Here is a 17,084-nt window from a genome sequence, read left to right as displayed (position 1 = left end):
TACCCCTAAAAAATCTCTCTACAGTGTGTGTTGCAATAAATGAGCAAAGTGGCTTCTCTTTCCCGTCCTAGGGCACTGTAGATTATTAATTAATTTTTTTAAGAGTGACTATAGTACACTTACCTGGCATGCTCGTCTTCGTAACGTCAATGCCAGCTTGACAGTCGGGCTCGGCGGCAAGAACAGCATAATTCCCTTGATGGGAGACATTAAAGCTGAAGCTGGAATGGGCACTGCTTAAGTCATTTGCAAGGACAGGTTTGCCTTTTGAAGTCCTTTGTAACTTTATTTCATTCCAAGGAATCTTCAGCTTCTCTGCAATTAATTTTCTTATCAGCAGCCGGCCAGCCTATGAGGCAAAATGAACAAATAATGCACAGCAAGTAACTGTTCTGTGTAAAGGGGGGGGGAGGGGGGAATATATTAAGATACCATTTGCCTTCAAAAATGTTTTGACAGTTCATTATAGAGCACAGCTATGCTTTATATGCTTTTAAAAACAGAATTAAAACACAACTTTGGTAATCTTCATAGAACTCTAGTCCAATGGTTGCCATTAATTTGATTCTGAATTGATTTTAGAATGATTTGATTTTAGAATGTATTTCAATTAATTGATTGTGATTTTATGTAAACTGTGTTATTTTTACTGTTGTTAGCTGCTCTGAGCCCAGCTTCGGCTGGGGAGGGCAGGATATAAATAAAATGTTGTTATTATTATTATTATTATTATTATTATTATTATTATTATTATTACAAGTTGGGCCAAATATTACAGCTACTTTATAATATAATAATAGAATATAGAATAGAATAGAATATAACAGAACAGAATAATAATGCACACACACATATACATTTGAGGGGTCTTAATATATCTATATATCTACACACACACACACACAGTGGTACCTCGGGTTAAGTACTTAATTTGTTCCGGAGGTCCGTTCTTAACCTGAAACTGTTCTTAACCTGAAGCACCACTTTAGCTAATGGGGCGTCCTGCTGCCGCCACGCCGCTGGAGCACGATTTCTGTTCTCATCCTGAAGCAAAGTTCTTAACCCAAGGTACTATTTCTGGGTTAGTGGAGTCTGTAACCTGAAGCGTCTGTAACCTGAAGTGTCTGTAACCCGAGGTACCACTGTGTGTGTGTGTGTGTGTGTGTGTGTGTGTATTCCACTCTTCCTGCAAGAAAGACAGAAACAGGGGCTGTCCTACTTTATACTCACAGCAACCGTGAGAAGTAGGCTTGGCTTAAACCCATGTTTCTCTCATCCGTCCTATACCCTCCAACCCAGCCCCCATATGCCTCGGCCTACAACTCCCTCAGCCATACTGACAGTGAATGTTGGAAATATCTGGAGAGAACCAGGTTGGGGAAGCTGCTCTAATTAATACACTGAAATAGAATGGTAGCAATGATGGAACTTACTGTCTATACACATGAACAGGAGAAACCCATGGCTGGTCCTTAGTTTGTCAGGAAATGGTTCACTTTTATTACATTTTCAAATGATGCATTTAATGAGGAACTCATAGGCATTGCTCTCTATGATTTAGCAGTGAGTTTGCACTCCACACACCCCTCCCATGGCTATTTTTATGATTTAGAAAAGTATTAGAAAGATTGCACTCATATATTATCCGCTGAGCACCAGCACCACCTATAGCACAGGAGATAATACAAGCAGCAAACAGAAATCCCATTTTCACATCTGCCTACAGAGCTGATTAGAATGGATCATACCACACAGTTCTGCAGTGACTCAAGCCGATTTACATTTCATTTATTTTAAAACGTCGGCTGGAAGTAGACATTACAGAGCATGCATGGATGCCACCGAAGAGCCTGGGATCTACGTCTCCTCCTCCTTTCAACTCTTTTATTCCGTTACATAATAAAGTTATAAAACGACCAGGAGACATTACCATTGTAGGGGCAGTTCTGGGAGGAGAGGAGCTAAATGAAAGCTGGTCCCAGCCAAGATGAGGCTCACCTGGAGCCATAATTATATATCTCTAGGCAAAAACTTTCTCTTATAACCAGGCCTTTGGCCTTTAATTGGTATGGCCTTTTAGAAGTGGGTGGGGTGTTTTTAATGTATTTCTATTTCCTCTTGATTTTAATATACCTTTGTGGGAGGGTTTGTCTGTCTGTTTGGTTGGTGGGTTGTAAGTCGCTTTGTGCTGCCCTGGGCAGGATAAATTGACCATCAAATTTAATTTAAAAAATAAAAATGATGATGGAATGAGATGGTTAGTTTCTTCTGCATCCTTTTTTAAAAAATATATTTTATTTAGGATTTTCTTGTTTTACAGAAGTGTAATGTCTCGTATTTTTTTTTTCCCCCATGTAACATTTTTACAAATCCGTTTCATTTGTTGAGGCATTAAGGGAAGAAAAAAAAAAAGGAAAAAGAAAGGGGGTGGAGGGAGGGAAGATGGATGGGGGTGGGGTCAGGTGGTGGTGTTTCTATTATGCTTAATGTATGTAGAGTTTGGTGTCAGCGTTGTTTGTGTTGTTCACTTGTGTTCCTTTGGTGGTGAGAGAGTTTGGGGTTGGCCTAAGGTGTGATTGTTTGTTAGTGATTGGCTGTGGTGATCTTTGTTTTCGTGTGTGAGTGGGGTGGGTGGGTGTTTTGGATCAGGTTAGCCATATTGATTTGTATGCTGTTGGTGGATTATTGTCATTGTCTTGTTGGGCTGTGTATGTGATAAAGGGGAGCCATATCAGGGTGAAGGTGTCTTCTTCTGTTTGTCCCCATGTCAGTTTCAGTTTATTAGTTAATTTTTCCAGTAGGGCTGTTTCCCATACTATTTGGTACCATTGGTCCATGCTTACTCCTGACAGGTCTCTCCAGTGTCTGGTTATGGTGTTTCTGGCTGCTGAAAGTAGGTGGGTTATGAGTTCTTTGTGGTGTAAATGGGCGTTGTTGTCTTGGAAGATGTTTAGTAGGGCCAATTCTGGGGTGATATCTAATACTTGTTTAGTTATTTTACATATTTCTCGTATGGCTGTTGCCCAGAATAGTTGGATTTTGGGATTCTGCATCCTTTTGATATAGCCAAGTGGGAGGTGGCAACTGGGAAAGGGCTAGAGAAACTTAAGCTTGCTTAGTACCCTCCTGGAGTATTTTTGCCAGGCTGGAATGTGTCCTTGAACTCTGGTATTCGCTCCTGCTTGTCTGGATGGAGGATACAGAGAAGAGTGTTTCAGTTTTTGTAGAAACTAGCAAGCTGGATAGCTCAGTCAGTAGAGCATGAGACTCCATCTCAGGGTTGTAGGTTCCAGCCCCACGTGGGGCAAAAGATTCCTGTGTTGAAAGGGCTTGGACTAGATGGTCCCTTCCAACTCTATGATCTCTTTTATGTGCGAAGGCAAAATTAAGCATTCTTTGCTCTTCCAGCATCTGCGTCTGGCCCTGACCAGCACTGATTTCGGCCCCCAGAAAGCTGCTTATAAGCGAATGTGGCCCTTGGGGCTGAAAACAGTTCCCAACCCCTGCTCTAGAGAGTGGCAATAGACAACAGAGCACCCACCATCCAGTCATTTTCATTTTGCAAGTATTCAAGATCAAAAGCAGGCTAAAAGAACCCTCCATTTAAGGAAACTCAATGAAGGCCCAAACGCCCAATACCCTGGAGCCAACGCTATGCTGATGGGGTAGTTTGGCGCTGAGATCCAGCGCCGAGGGACTCCTGGCGGTTCCCTCATTGCGAGAAGTGAGGTTACAGGGAACCAGGCAGAGGCCCTTCTTGGTAATGGCGCCCGCCCTGTGGAACGCCCTCCCTTCAGATGTGAAGTAAATAAGCTGCTAAGACATCTGAAGGTAGCCCTGTTTAGGGAAGTTTTTAATATTTAATGCTGTATTGTTTTTAACACTCGATTAGAAGCTGCCCAGAGTGGCTGGGGAAACTGAGCCAGATGGGTGGGGTATAAATAAAAAACTATTATTATTATTTATTATTATTACAGCAGTTATCAGGATAGGGGACTGGGCAGACTCTATTGGTTCAATGCATCTCTAACTTGCAAAAGTCTTTGTCTAGAAGCACCACCTTTATGCTAAAATAACAACTAAGAGATGAGAGATATTCATCTCAGCAAAGTATATCTTAAAATAAGAGAATAAATATACCACTGCAGCCTTGGCATCGCGACGGAAGACAAACTGTTCGACGCGCTCTCTTTCTTCAGGCTGTATGAGGCACATGGACAGCAACCAATCCTCACGGCGAGGGACCCAGGTGCCATAGGAAAAGGCCCAACGTACTCTCTCCATAGCAAGACGCTCCAAGGAAGCCACAGCACACCGGAACATATGTTTTAAAACGTCAGCCCGAGGGGTACACACGTGGCGGAATGGGGAGAGAAATGGGAGGCTGACAGAACTCTTGGGCCAGTGAGTTCTGGGTTCAAATCCCTACTCGAGTTAGGATGTTAATTGAATGACCATCTTTCAGTCTCTTGCAGGGTTGTTGTGAATGCAACATGGATTAAGCCCCTCTCCATGTGAGGTCATTGAAGGAAGGGGCAGGATCAGAATCATATAAATAGAACGATGCTCTGTCTTTACTCCAGCGTAAACAAACGCCTCCTCTGCCCAGACCGCAATTCTGCAAGCCCCATTCAATTTAGTGGGGCTTACCTCCAATCAGGTGTGTTTAGGATTAGGAACTACTGTACTGAGGAAAGGTTAATAAAGGATTTAAATGCAAATGCATCCCAAAAGTCTTCTCTCAAGGACTGGATTTCAAGTGGGACCCCTTGCAGTTTTCAAAACCTGCTCCTCTTGGCATTACTTAGAGACATTGCAGCTGACAATGGGCCAAAATGTACACGAATAGACAAATTGTTTCCCTTCTTTTGCTAGCAATCTAGGCAGGTTTTTTTTTAAGGAGAGGGGAGAATGCGTTGCTCTCCTGTGGAGAAATAGCGCTGCTGCTGCTTCCAGGAGGGAACGGGGCTGGCTGGACTCGAACATCCGAAGTGCTGGGCACTGAGCGTAGAGATGGCTGCAATTCTTAACCCCACTTACCTGGGAGTAAGCCTCGCCGAATTCAACGGGGCTTACTTCAGAGTATAGGCGTGGTTTAGGATTGCACCCAAAACTTTTTAAGCCAGGAGACTCCAAGGCTGCAGGAAGCCCCGCTGGACTCAACGGGACTTGCTTCCGAGTAATCAGGCGAAGCAGTCCGCGCTGCAGAACTGCAGCAGCAAAACTTGAGGGGAAATAAAGTGCAAGCTCCGCAGCGCGCGTGGCTCACTCTCCCCTCTGCTCGCTCCCTTCGATGAAGGTTCGAAAAAGAGGAGGAGGGAAGGAGGGACTCGCGGAGGTTAGCGAGGGAGAGGAAACGCAGCAGCCAATCGGGAGCCAAATGCAAAACACGGCAGACCAATCACCATCTCCCTCCGGAGAGTACATAGAGGTATAACAAGAAAAAAAAGGAGGTTGCGCGCGGTGCTCATTCTGAGTTCTGCTTTACAGAAGCCACATGCGAGGCAACAGCATTGCATAGAATACGGGGCGAAGCGGGGGGAGAATCTGAATTTCCATATAGAACCCTGTCCTATATTTACATTGCTTTCCCCCTCCCCGACGCTCACTTTCAATTGATAACCTGAAGCGTCTCTTTGTTTTCATCGAGCTCATGGCTCTTGGGAGCGAGGGGCGGTCCCCGCTCTTGACAACGTCGGCGGCACCGGCTGTTACGAGGAGGCGGGCTTTTGCGCTTTCTTAGCGACACGGACTTGCGCCACTCACAACACAGGACGCGATCGATGGGCAGCAGGAAGAGCCAATGGGAGGACAGCGTCGGCTTTTGCAGATGTCGGGTGTCGCGGATGGTCTCGGAGTGGCTGCGCTGGATGCAGGTGGGTGGTTAGCGGCGCGCACCGAGGGGGAAACCACGGAATGGAAGGCCTCCGCTGGGCTATAGGCGGCGCGTTCCTAACGAGGGGTGTTAAACTCGCCAGCCTGGCAGCTTGAACTGGGTTGTCTGAGGTAAAAGGGAAAGCGCTATAGAACGGGCCGTGTTTTAGATTGGTGTCTCTGGTGATGAGCATGCGCGTGGGGCATGCGCAGAACAGCCACTGAAGCTGTTACGTAGCGTGTGCCCTTAGTTGTTCCCAGACGTTCCTCCCAGCTGCGAAGGCGGGGCTTCTATAAACAGTAAGGCGATGATATTCAAGCTGAATGATGCTAGGGATAAGTGCTGCTGTTTCCCGAAGGGCAGTTTTGTGGGCCTTTGGCAGGAAAAGCAGCAGAGAGTTTCAATTATAGTGGATTCCCCCCCCCCCCTTATATGTGGAAGAGGAAAGGCTGTAGCTCAGTGATAGATTTTCTGCTTTGCATTCGGAAGGTCGTGGGTTCGGTTCACAGCTTCTCCAGGTAGGGTTTGGAATGTCCTCTGGCTGAAACCCTGGAGAGCTGTTACTTGTTCTAGCAAGCTCGATTTTACCAGCAGCCTGCAGCTTCCTTTGCTCCTAAGTGGCTTACCGATGCCAAGGTGTTCGTGTCGTCAAGCATGCTATGCATTACTGCTGTTAATTAATTTGCTGCACTTCCTTTTGGCCTAAGTGACTCTGCATGTTCTCCTCAACTTTTACAATCACACCCACCCACGACTGATCCAGTACATACACATGCATCTGTAAATGAGGACAGTACTTTATGAGTCTGATGAAGTGAGTTGCAGTACGATCATGGCTTATGCACATTTAACATAGGCAATTTCCAAATTTATGTGCATGTGGGGGGGGGGTGGAGGGAAAAAAACCTCATCAACATCCCACCCATCATTGTACAGCTTAGGAAAGGGTGCTGAGGTGGAGTCAGTGTGAGCATCATTGGAGAACGTGAGGAGGTGCAGTTGGCGATTGAGAGTAGCCTTGGTGATTAAGAAAACATGGCCCCCAAACGCAAGCCAGGGCCCTCTGCTGGCGTGCAACACAAGAAACAACGTTTGATTCCAACACGGCAAGAAAAAGTAGCGGTGCTGGACTGCTTGAGAGATGGCATGTCAGTCTCTAGTGTGGCACGCAAATATGGCTACAGCGAATCGAGCGTCCATGCCATCCAGGTTCGAGAGAGAGAAATCCGTGACATTGTGGCAGCAAGTGCTCCAATAACTGCTCAGGTGACAAGCCAGGTGGACGACGAGGCTTTAGCAAAGACTGAGAAGGCATTAAACTTGTGGCTTGAAGACATGAACTGCAAACGCATGCCTACTGATGGCGTGATGTTACGGCAAAAGGCTCTCAGCCTCTATGCACTCTTCAAACCTTCTGCCGAGGATGGGCAGCCTGTGAAGGAATTCAAAGCCAGTCACGGTTGGCTTACTAGTTTTAGGAAGCGCTTCAAACTGAAAAATGTGCACGCAACTGGTGAAGTGTCTGCATGTGCAGACAAAGAGGCAGCAAAAGCCTACCCCAAGCAATTAAAGGAACTGTTAGACGAAAAGGGATACCTTCCTGAGCAAGTTTTTAATGCTGTTGAGACGGGGCTGTTCTGGAAAAAAATGCCTGAGCGGACGTACATCTCCAAATCAGAAAAACAAGCCCCTGGCTTCAAAGCAGCTAACGACCGTGTGACTGTGTTGCTCTGTGGCAGTGCAGCTGGGCACTTAATAAAGCCAGGCTTGCTGTACAGATCTGCAGTCCCCCGTGCCCTGAAAGGCAAGAACAAAAATCTCCTGCCTGTGTTTTGGCAACCCAATAGAAAGGCTTGGGTAACTGCAGCAACGTTTCAAGATTGGTTCCACAATTGCTTTGTTCCGGAAGTTAAGCGGTACCTTGAAGAGAAACAACTGAACTTTAAGGTGTTGCTGATTGTGGACAATGCTCCTGGTCACCCCGAGGCACTCTGCTTTGCACATAATGATGTTGAAGTTGTCTTTCTCCCGCCCAACACGGCCTCCATCATCCAACCTCTCGACCAAGGTGTGATTCGGTGCTTCAGGGCAACTTACACAAGGCTAACCTTCTCATGGATACGTAACGCTATGGATACTGATCCCAACTTTGATGTCATTGAGTGCTGGAAGTCCTTTAACATGGCCAGTTGCATCACTTACATTAAGCAAGCAGTAGATGCAGTCAAGCCCGAATCGGTGAATGCATGCTGGCGCAAGTTGTGGAAAGAATGTGTGGATGATTTTAAGGGTTTCCCAGCCATTGACAATGAAGTGGAACATATTGTCCAGATGGCCAGACAAATGGGTGGTGATGGCTTTGTTGACCTCACTGAGGAAGAAGTTGAAGAGTTAATTGATGGCCATGGAGGAACGTTAACTAATGAAGAGCTGGAGGAACTGCTAAGATCAAGTACAGAAGATGAAGAGGAGGAGGATGAACAGGATGAGCCAGCAAGTTGGAATCTGCATAAGTTTGCTCAAGTCTTCCAAACAGCAAAACACCTGAATGATTTGATCGCTGAGTTTGATCCCTCTATGGAACGAAGCCTCAAAATCACACAGGGTATCACAGACAGTTTGAGACTGTATCGAGAAATGTTTGAACAGCTCAAGAGACAACAGCAACAGTTGCCAAGCACCATGTTACTCACAAAAAACGCAGCGGTAGCAAGTGAGCCCACACAATCAACTTCTGAAGCTGAAACAGAGCCAACCACTTTGCCTGCAACTCGTAATCTGTTGCTCAGGCCTGGCCCATCATCTCCTGGAGCAACCTCAAGCCCTGAAGAGGATGAGGAAGACTAAGCAACACAGTCATTGTGCACAGGTAAATGCTGGTGTGCTTTTTATGGGCCATTTACCTGGTTTTTAAAGAGTTGTATTGACCATATGGTATTCTGGCTTTACATTCTCTCACCAGAATGCAACCCCGTGTAAGATGTGATCATACTGTATATTCCATGAAAGCTTGTATCATAATACATTTGTTAGGATGGGATTCAACCTTTACTCAGAGTAACAAGTTTGCATAATGAGCAGATTATATCCGTCATTTCCTGTGGGAACATTTCTAATCCAGGTTTTCTCCCTCCATGCTTTTTGCCTGAAACTTCTGCAGCCAATCAGCAAAAGCCAAAGAGGAAAAACTGATTTGTCCGATCTCTCTCTTTACCCCCATGGTTTCTGCCCAAAATGGCTACCATTGACCAGCAAAACACAAACAAGTAATAAAGTGGGCAAACTCTAGCTGTTCGAATATATGAATCAGTTGTTTATATAGCAAGGTTTGGATATAATTCTTTGGGACCTTGTTTTCCCGCAAAAAAACAAATAAAGCAATGCAGTAATAGTTACAGTTTATACCCCAGATTATTTTTATTTTTTTAGTAACACTTAAAACATTTAAGCCTTAGGAACTCATGGTGGTTACAGTGAAATATATTCACTGCAAACCAGCATACAAGCATCATTCTGTGCATGGATTTCTTCATCACTTGCTTTGAAAGTGTACCCGGAGGCAAGTTACCGATGTGATTCCAACCTGTGATGTATTATTTGGATGGCATTTCTAGCTATTTTTATTATTTAAAATATTTATACACCTTTCCCAATATGGATAAAGATTCCTTGGATCACCACACCTAGCATACCATACCTATGAAGTCATTTTTGGTCAGTAATTTTGTTGTGTGTGTCTAACTTTTATATTATCTCCTTCAGCAATAAGAATAGAGTGCAGAAACCATGGACAACCAATATGATTTCATTAGCACCCCAACGTGCAATGGAATTTCATCTCGTGAGCAGAAAGCCAGCTCCTTGGTGGCTGAAGGCCATGGCCAACAAATCTTAAATGTACTGCAAAGCTTCAGAGATCAAAACAACTTTTTTGACTTCAAAATACTTGTGAAAGATGAAGTGATCCCATGTCACCGTTGCGTATTGGCAGCATGTAGTGACTTTTTCAGGTAAGCCTATGATGTAGTTCTTGTGTGCATAGATATATATATATAGATATAGATATATATGACTATAAACATGGAGATATATATATATATCACTGTTACATATGTGATGTAGTTAATTCATTCTTCTATTCAATTCACAACCCCCCTATTCAAAACATAGAAGTAATTCTCATCCTATGTTGACCTTCAAAAGTAGATTAGTAGATCCAGTAAGCTATGAAATGGCTATGAAATGATTTTAAAATCATTTGTTTTTGTTAGATAGCATGACTTCAACCCATTCACTGTGTACAACTTCATATGTAGGTTTCAGGTGGAGATGTGCATTACCATCTGCCTTAAACGCTATACGCAACCAATTCAACACAATGCAGAAGGGCATGCACCTACAGATACTGCTTCTATATGCAAACCACCTTTGCTGGATGTATTGATTACATTAATCGATAATAAAATTTAATATTTAATATTTAATAACTGTTTCTCAATGAGTATTTTTGTTGTTTGGATACTCTATGATGCAACACAGTATAGCATTTCAAATCAAATTGCTTGGCTCATATCCTCTGTTTGACAGTGTCTAGTATTGAAGATCTCAGAGAAGACATACAAATAATTTTAATTTTATTAAAATACAAAAACAAGCATAAAACAGAACAATCACAGAAACCTGGTACAAGATATCGAAGCAGAAACAAAAACGGGTCTAGATACATCCATAATACATTCCAGACTTTGGGTATAATAGAAATTACAACCCATCTATGAAAACAAGAACACTGTTAACATGGGTATCCCTTATCTTCCAGGAGGGTGAGCTGCATTTCCATTGAACCTTGGTTTGTGCCCACCTTATGTTGTTGGAACTGCAACTCTCATTGGCTTCTTGGTCAAGGGTGATGGAAGTTATAGCCCAACAGCATCAGGTGGGCTCCACATTGGCTAAGTGGATGTGCAGAAGCAGAAATCCTGTGGCAATACATCATGCTCTTTTACTCACTCTGAGCTTTTAAGAATTTAAAGATTCTAAGCAATCTGAATCTGAGAGTGGATGTAGCTGTTAAAAGAAATAAACCAAATCCAAAAATTCCAGTAGACTTGCCTTAGGTAAGCCTGTAGTTTGGATCCTATTCTATGAACTGATCTAATTTGTGTTTTAAGATATACACTCATCATACCTTGATTGGAATGATGCCTGAATTTATCATGCCGAACTATTTAAAAGTAATGAAAACCTCATAGAAAAACCCTGCTTCTTCTTAAATGTGCTTTATACTGCATTAGTTTTGCATTTATTCACTCTACAAATAATTTACCTAAAATGTCCAAAAGATGTTTATTGAAAATAGTTCCCTTCACCTTAAGCTGTGTGGTTTTGGTTCTACATTATATTCAGATGGAACAGATATCAGTGATGATTTATTGTGTGTTCATCTTCTGTATTTTAACTGCAGGGCCATGTTTGAAGTTAACATGAAAGAAAGAGATGATGGGAGTGTTACTATTAGTAATTTATCACCCAAGGCAGTGAAGGCATTTCTTGATTATGCCTACACTGGAAGAACAGAGATAACAAACGATAACGTAGAAATGTTATTTCAGCTTTCATCCTTTCTTCAAGTTTCCACTCTTTCAAAAGCTTGCAGTGACTTTCTAATTAAGAACATTGATCTTGTCAACTGTTTGCAGCTATTATCCATTTCCGAAAGTTATGGGTCCACTCAGTTGTTTGACCATACGCTCAAATATGCCCAGCACCATTTTTCCTTGCTGCTCCAGTCAAATGATTTTCTGGAAATGAATTTCGAGATACTGCTAAAATGTATAGAAGCAGATGAGCTCAATGTCCCAGATGAGGAATCTGTGTTAAAAGCTGCCCTTTGGTGGACGAAACATAACTTGGAAACAAGACAGAAGCATCTTCCCCACTTGATGAAAAAAATAAGGTTACATCAGTTATCAGAGAAGACACTGCAGGAAGTATTGCACTCTGAAGAACAACTACTTGAAAGCGCTGGTTGCTTAGTAATAATCAATGAGGCAATTAAAAGTGTGCAAACTTTTAGCGGTTTGTTTCCAGACGCTCGCCCTTCAACAACAGAACAGTACATACTTGTTCACAAAACTGAGGAAGACGGAGTACATCGACATACGTTTTGTTACAATATTAAAACCGATCAATGGAAAGAACTGATGCACACGCACATAACAGATCTGCCAGGATCAAGTTTATCTAGTTATGGTGAAAAGCTGTTTATAACTGGCGGATGTGTAGGGAACTGTTTCCGGACAATTAGACTTCATATTGCCGAAACGTATCATGATGCCACTGACCAAACTTGGTGTTATTGTCCGGTGAAGGACAGCTTCTCATCGGTATCAGCCATGAAGAAGCCAAGGACAATGCATGCATCTGTTGTGACCCTAAATCAACTGTTTGTAATAGGGGGGAAGACAAGGGCATCTAAGGATATCAAAAGTCTTTTAGATGTGGAGGCATACAGTCCTCTTTCTGGGGAATGGAAATCCGTGAGTCCCTTACCAAGAGGTATCTATTATCCAGAAGCAAGTGCATGTCAGAATATAATTTATGTGCTTGGTTCTGAAGTAGAAATTACTGATGCCTTTAACCCATCTCTTGATTGTTTCTTTAAATATAATGCGGCAACTGATCAGTGGTCTGAGCTGGTAGCAGAATTTGGGCAGTTCTTTCACGCCACCTTAATCAAAGCTGTTCCAGTGAACTGCACATTGTACATCTGTGACCTTTCCACCTACAAGGTTTATAGTTTTTGCCCAGAGACATATGTCTGGAAAGGGGAAGGGTCTTTTGAATGTGCTGGTTTTAATGCAGGAGCAGTTGGAATAGAAGATAAAATTTACATCCTCGGTGGAGATTATGCTCCTGATGAAATCACTGATGAAGTACAAGTCTACCATAGCAGTAGGTCTGAATGGGAGGAGGTTTCACCCATGCCAAGAGCCCTAACTGAGTTCTATTGTCAGGTGATTAAGTTTAATAAATATAGGGACCCATGGTTGTTTGCAATAGCAGTGTAGTCCAATATATCAGTTATAAGAAGCTGCACAAGTTTTATGGTTCTGTTTGCTTTTCATTTGCCAAAAAGCCCCATATATTAGAGGCCCAATCTGCTAACATGGTTTGCAGCCACTTATTATTTTAATAAGGAGCAGGGCTTGATTGAATGTTTGAATATATTCAAACACCTCTTTTTAAATTTCAGTAGCAATCCCCCCCCCAAAAAAGGGATTGACCACAACTAGAACCAGAAGCTTTGTGAACTAAAGAGTAATGTAGATGATGTGAGGGTTTTTTTCCCCTTTCCCCCAGTCAACCCTACAATATGTTGAAAAGCAATTTATGGTATGATTTGGGGTCAACTGGTCAAAGAAAAAAAATATCGAAAATTACATTGAGCTTAGGTAGCAGTTTACATCCTGGCCCAAGTTTTCAAATTAATGCACTTTTAGGGCCAAAGTAAGAGTAACCAGGATCAATCATAGTTTTGCCAGTAGAAAAAAAATGGAGTTAAAAGTTGAAGTTTTCCAAAATATGTGGTAAAGTAAAATAGGCTGAATTTAGTTGCTTTCTGGATGTTGGCTTAACTGTTTACCAGGGAGCACACCCCATTGAACTCAGTGGGGTGGGCTTCTGAGTAAAAATGTGTAGGCTTGCTGTAAGTTACTCAATTCTGGATTTTTTAAAGCTTAATTTAGCATTTTTCTCTATTAGATATTAAATAAAATGTCAACTATTTTGATAGGAAAATTGCACACAATAATTTTCACAAACAACTTTTATTAACTTGGGCTGCAATACTCTGTTCACCTGGGAGTATGTTCATTGAACTCATAGGACTTACTTTTGAGTAGGCAAAGAACTGCACTCACTGATAGACTAAAATGGCTTAAGCAAAGACAGTAGTGGATTCAGTTGAGTATTCAGTATCTCAAGTGGTGTAGCTTGTTGATGTTACTAATAGATCCTAAGTTGGTCTGTCAATTCAGTGCTGTTGGCTGTGCTTTTCTCTTTATGATAGCCGTAGGTAACAGACACAGCCCAAGGAAGTACCTTTATGCTTATGCTTGTGGTAGCAAGTGTGGAGTAAAGTTTTTATTTCCTTTGTCCAAAACAATATGGGAATGTTTTACTTGTGCTTATTGCATCGGGTTATATCTCATCAGTCTGGTGTAAAATCATAGAGGGGTTATAATAGATCAGTGTAATTGTATTTCCCCAACTTGAATGCCTCCATATCTTTTGGGACTACAGCTCACATCATCCCTGATCATTGCCCATGCTGATAGGGATGATGGGAGTTTGGATCCCAAAATCTCTGGAGGACACCAGATTGGGGAAGGTGGCCAAAATTTATATTTATTTAAAATTAAGTTTCATTGCCTGTGTAAATTTACTTGGGAGTAGGTACATTTGAATTCAGTGAGATTTACTCCAGAGTGAACCTGCTAAGGATTATACTGCACAGCTTGTATTTTTGAGGCAGTATCTTTCATGACTGTTTGGATCCTAATTTTGCATTTCCTCATTCTTCCTTAAATTGCAACTGGATTGATGATCTGTATAAAGCTGATTAAGGGCATGCCAGTTGCACATACCTACTTCTGTCATCCATCTCATGTACTTACAATACATTAGATATAAGAGAAGGATATAGCTAGTTTTCTAAGGCTGCATTTCTATGCATGCTCAGTGGGGCTTAACTCCTGAGTAAACATTTTGTAAGATGTGTTTGCTTAACATCTTGCAAAAACTAAACCACAAAACACAAACTAGAGGCCAAAATATTAATTGTACAAATGCACTTTTAAGGAGTACGTATTATCTAGTAGTCTTACCTGATAGTGGCTGGGATCCAAAGAGGTATTTTAGACATGCCCAAGAACTTGGGCAAGTCTAGTGGAATTTTTACTTCCCTGCAACCTTTGAAGATCAAGATCAAACTGCTTTAGAAAGTCCCCTTCACTCAAGTTTCAAAAGTAATTTGCTGTCCGCTACGGGGAGATGTATTGTTCAAGAAACCCAGTCACTAGGGTATGCTGGACATGAGAAACAAGTGTTGCAGTTCTTCGGATCCCAGCCTACATTATAATGTAGAAAGGAGTTGCATGCCAACGTATATGAATTTATTTGCACTAAAAATGTAACCACACCAAAACAGTTCTATTATTCTGGTATTGTATTATCAGTAAAGGTAAAATATGGCATGAAGTAATGAAGATTTAATATATGTAATTTCTTCCTGTGGTCAGTTAATTGATTGAACTATTGCTAACTGGTCACTAGTTCAATAGATATTATTTTGCAATTACTGTATCACAAATGTCAGTGTCAAAATGCAATGCATTGTTTTTATACATTGTGTTTTTTATTTTCACTTTTACACTCCTCTGCCAAGTCCATTGGAGCAATCTTCAGTGAGAGACGGCACCTATGACCAAGTCTGCTACCTCTAAAGGTATTGGAATCAGAACAGTCAATCTAGTTCTCCTTGCTGTAAAAATGTTAACGGAAACTTTGGTATTACCCTGAGGAAAAGGGTTAGATAAGGCAGAAAAAATGATGATTGCTAAATAACTGACATTCAAAGTAAGAGATTTTGCTGTAGCACATAGTATGGGACAGGGCAGATCTACACAAAGTGGTTCAAATCATGTTCTATTATTATAGCTTTCCAGAAAGCACCCTAGCAATTGTAATCTATTCCCCACACCCTGGGAAAAAATATTTAGTCCCTTCGCAGACCCAGGGCTCAGTGATTTGGAGAGCTGTCACACAAAAAAATTATTGCACTCGGGCACAAATTCCAGCTCCCCATCTACAGTCCTTGGAGGAGGTGGGACTGTTATCCTTCTCCCTCATGGCACCTGAAGTGAGGGGTCCCCGTCAGCCCACCCCCTCAATTTGGGACATCTATTATCACCCTGAAGACGAAGGCTGAGGATCAGTCCCTTCCTGCTAGCTCACCTGCTGCAAAGGTGCCTGTTGCTCCTACTTATCAGTGGTAGAGAATGGCCACCACACCTGAGAGTTGAGCACTACGTGTTGCTAAGCACTCCTCCCTGCTCCCAGAGTGCTAGTTGCTACCTCTTTCTGCTGCTGCTCTGAGTCTTCTACATCTGAGGTACTTTTACTCCACCCAGTTTTTGAGGTTGGGTGAGGGTGTTTCTAGGGTCCAGAGCAAAATTGTTGAACTTCCTGCAATTTCCTGCTGCCACATTGGATTCTGCTCCTCCTCTTGGAGCTTCCTACTGGATCATCTGAATCACAGCTGCCTTCAATTTTTGCCAGAGGAAATGGCCCCACAGGTGTCACTGGGGTTCACTTTAACTTCCTTACTCTGGGGGATACTGGGCACCTGCCATTTTGAGGCAGGAAGGTGTGGGGGAAGGCTTTATTTTGACACAGGAGTGTTATTGGTCATTTGACTGTAATTATCCCCAAAATCCCTTATGGAAGTGACATCCCTGGTTAGCCGTTGATATGCAGAAGGAAAAAATCTTTAAAGTATTTGTAACTGTGCTACAAGCCACTTGAAGTGACAGAAATATGTCTGTACCTGTGTGAGTGCTGGAATGTTCATTAATCTGCATAATAAAAACACTGAGCAGTTGAACTAGTATGTTAAGCTTCTGCTCTATCTCACAATGAAGAACCACCTCCATATACCTTAATTTAGCACTTTCCTTACAATGAAGAATGAATGCTGCAGAGATTTCCTTCTGAATAAATGATTAAGCTCTTGGTTTAACACTTACCTGAAAGTAAGTTCAGTTGTAATCAAAACTTTCATGAAAATGTATTTGGGATTTGGGTGTAAAAATCAAAGGTGAGAAATAGTTATGATCAATGTTCAAAAGAATAATATAAGCTTTGGAAGTCATAGAAATGTTGCCTGATGGCATTCCCACTTCTTAGCCCCAAATGGAGTGTGAAAGATCTACATTAAAACCTCAGGAAAGCTATAGAACCATCAAAACAAGTATGAACTCTAAAAACTTCCTATTTAACGCCCAGGACCAGTATAAGGAAACTGACAGCCACTGCCACTCCCTCTGCTTGCTCACCCTCTATCTCTGGCCTGCACTGAGTGAAGTAAGTGATAGTGTTGATCACTTATAAAATGCTTTTCAACCCTTAGGTAAAGGTAAAGGGAACC

At 42.3% G+C, this 17,084-nt stretch overlaps 2 protein-coding genes across 4 annotated transcripts in view; one reads left to right on the top strand and one right to left on the bottom strand.

The window, feature by feature from the left end:
• The window catches only part of AASDHPPT (aminoadipate-semialdehyde dehydrogenase-phosphopantetheinyl transferase), a 30,070-nt gene extending 24,776 nt beyond the window's left edge, over positions 1-5,294 (bottom strand). The window contains exons 1-2 of the mRNA XM_081860711.1: positions 4,141-5,294; positions 124-349 (exon numbers count right to left, since the gene is read on the bottom strand). Of these exons, the coding sequence (XP_081716837.1) occupies positions 124-349; positions 4,141-4,323 (409 nt within the window). The 5' untranslated portion in view covers positions 4,324-5,294. The remainder of the gene's footprint in view (positions 1-123; positions 350-4,140) is intronic.
• A 309-nt stretch (positions 5,295-5,603) lies between these two features.
• Positions 5,604-16,537, top strand: KBTBD3 (kelch repeat and BTB domain containing 3). Of its 3 annotated transcripts, none has more exons than XM_081860439.1 (3): positions 5,604-5,876; positions 9,638-9,885; positions 11,340-16,537. In XM_081860439.1, exons 2-3 carry the CDS (start codon positions 9,662-9,664, stop codon positions 12,943-12,945), a joined length of 1,830 nt encoding a protein of 609 aa, XP_081716565.1. In that variant the 5' UTR covers positions 5,604-5,876; positions 9,638-9,661; the 3' UTR covers positions 12,946-16,537. The 3 variants fall into 3 exon arrangements, with proteins under 3 accessions (XP_081716565.1, XP_081716566.1, XP_081716567.1); XM_081860440.1 differs by lacking the exon at positions 5,604-5,876 and adding an exon at positions 8,613-8,744; XM_081860441.1 differs by lacking the exon at positions 5,604-5,876 and adding an exon at positions 8,773-9,141.
• The last annotated feature ends 547 nt before the right edge of the window (positions 16,538-17,084 follow it).

The sequence above is a fragment of the Podarcis erhardii genome (genome assembly GCF_964252035.2).
Source record: "Podarcis erhardii genome assembly, chromosome: 4".
NCBI classification, from domain to species: Eukaryota; Metazoa; Chordata; class Lepidosauria; order Squamata; family Lacertidae; genus Podarcis; species Podarcis erhardii.
Note: the sequence above shows the minus strand (reverse complement) of the source record. Positions and strands in the feature narration are given on the sequence as shown.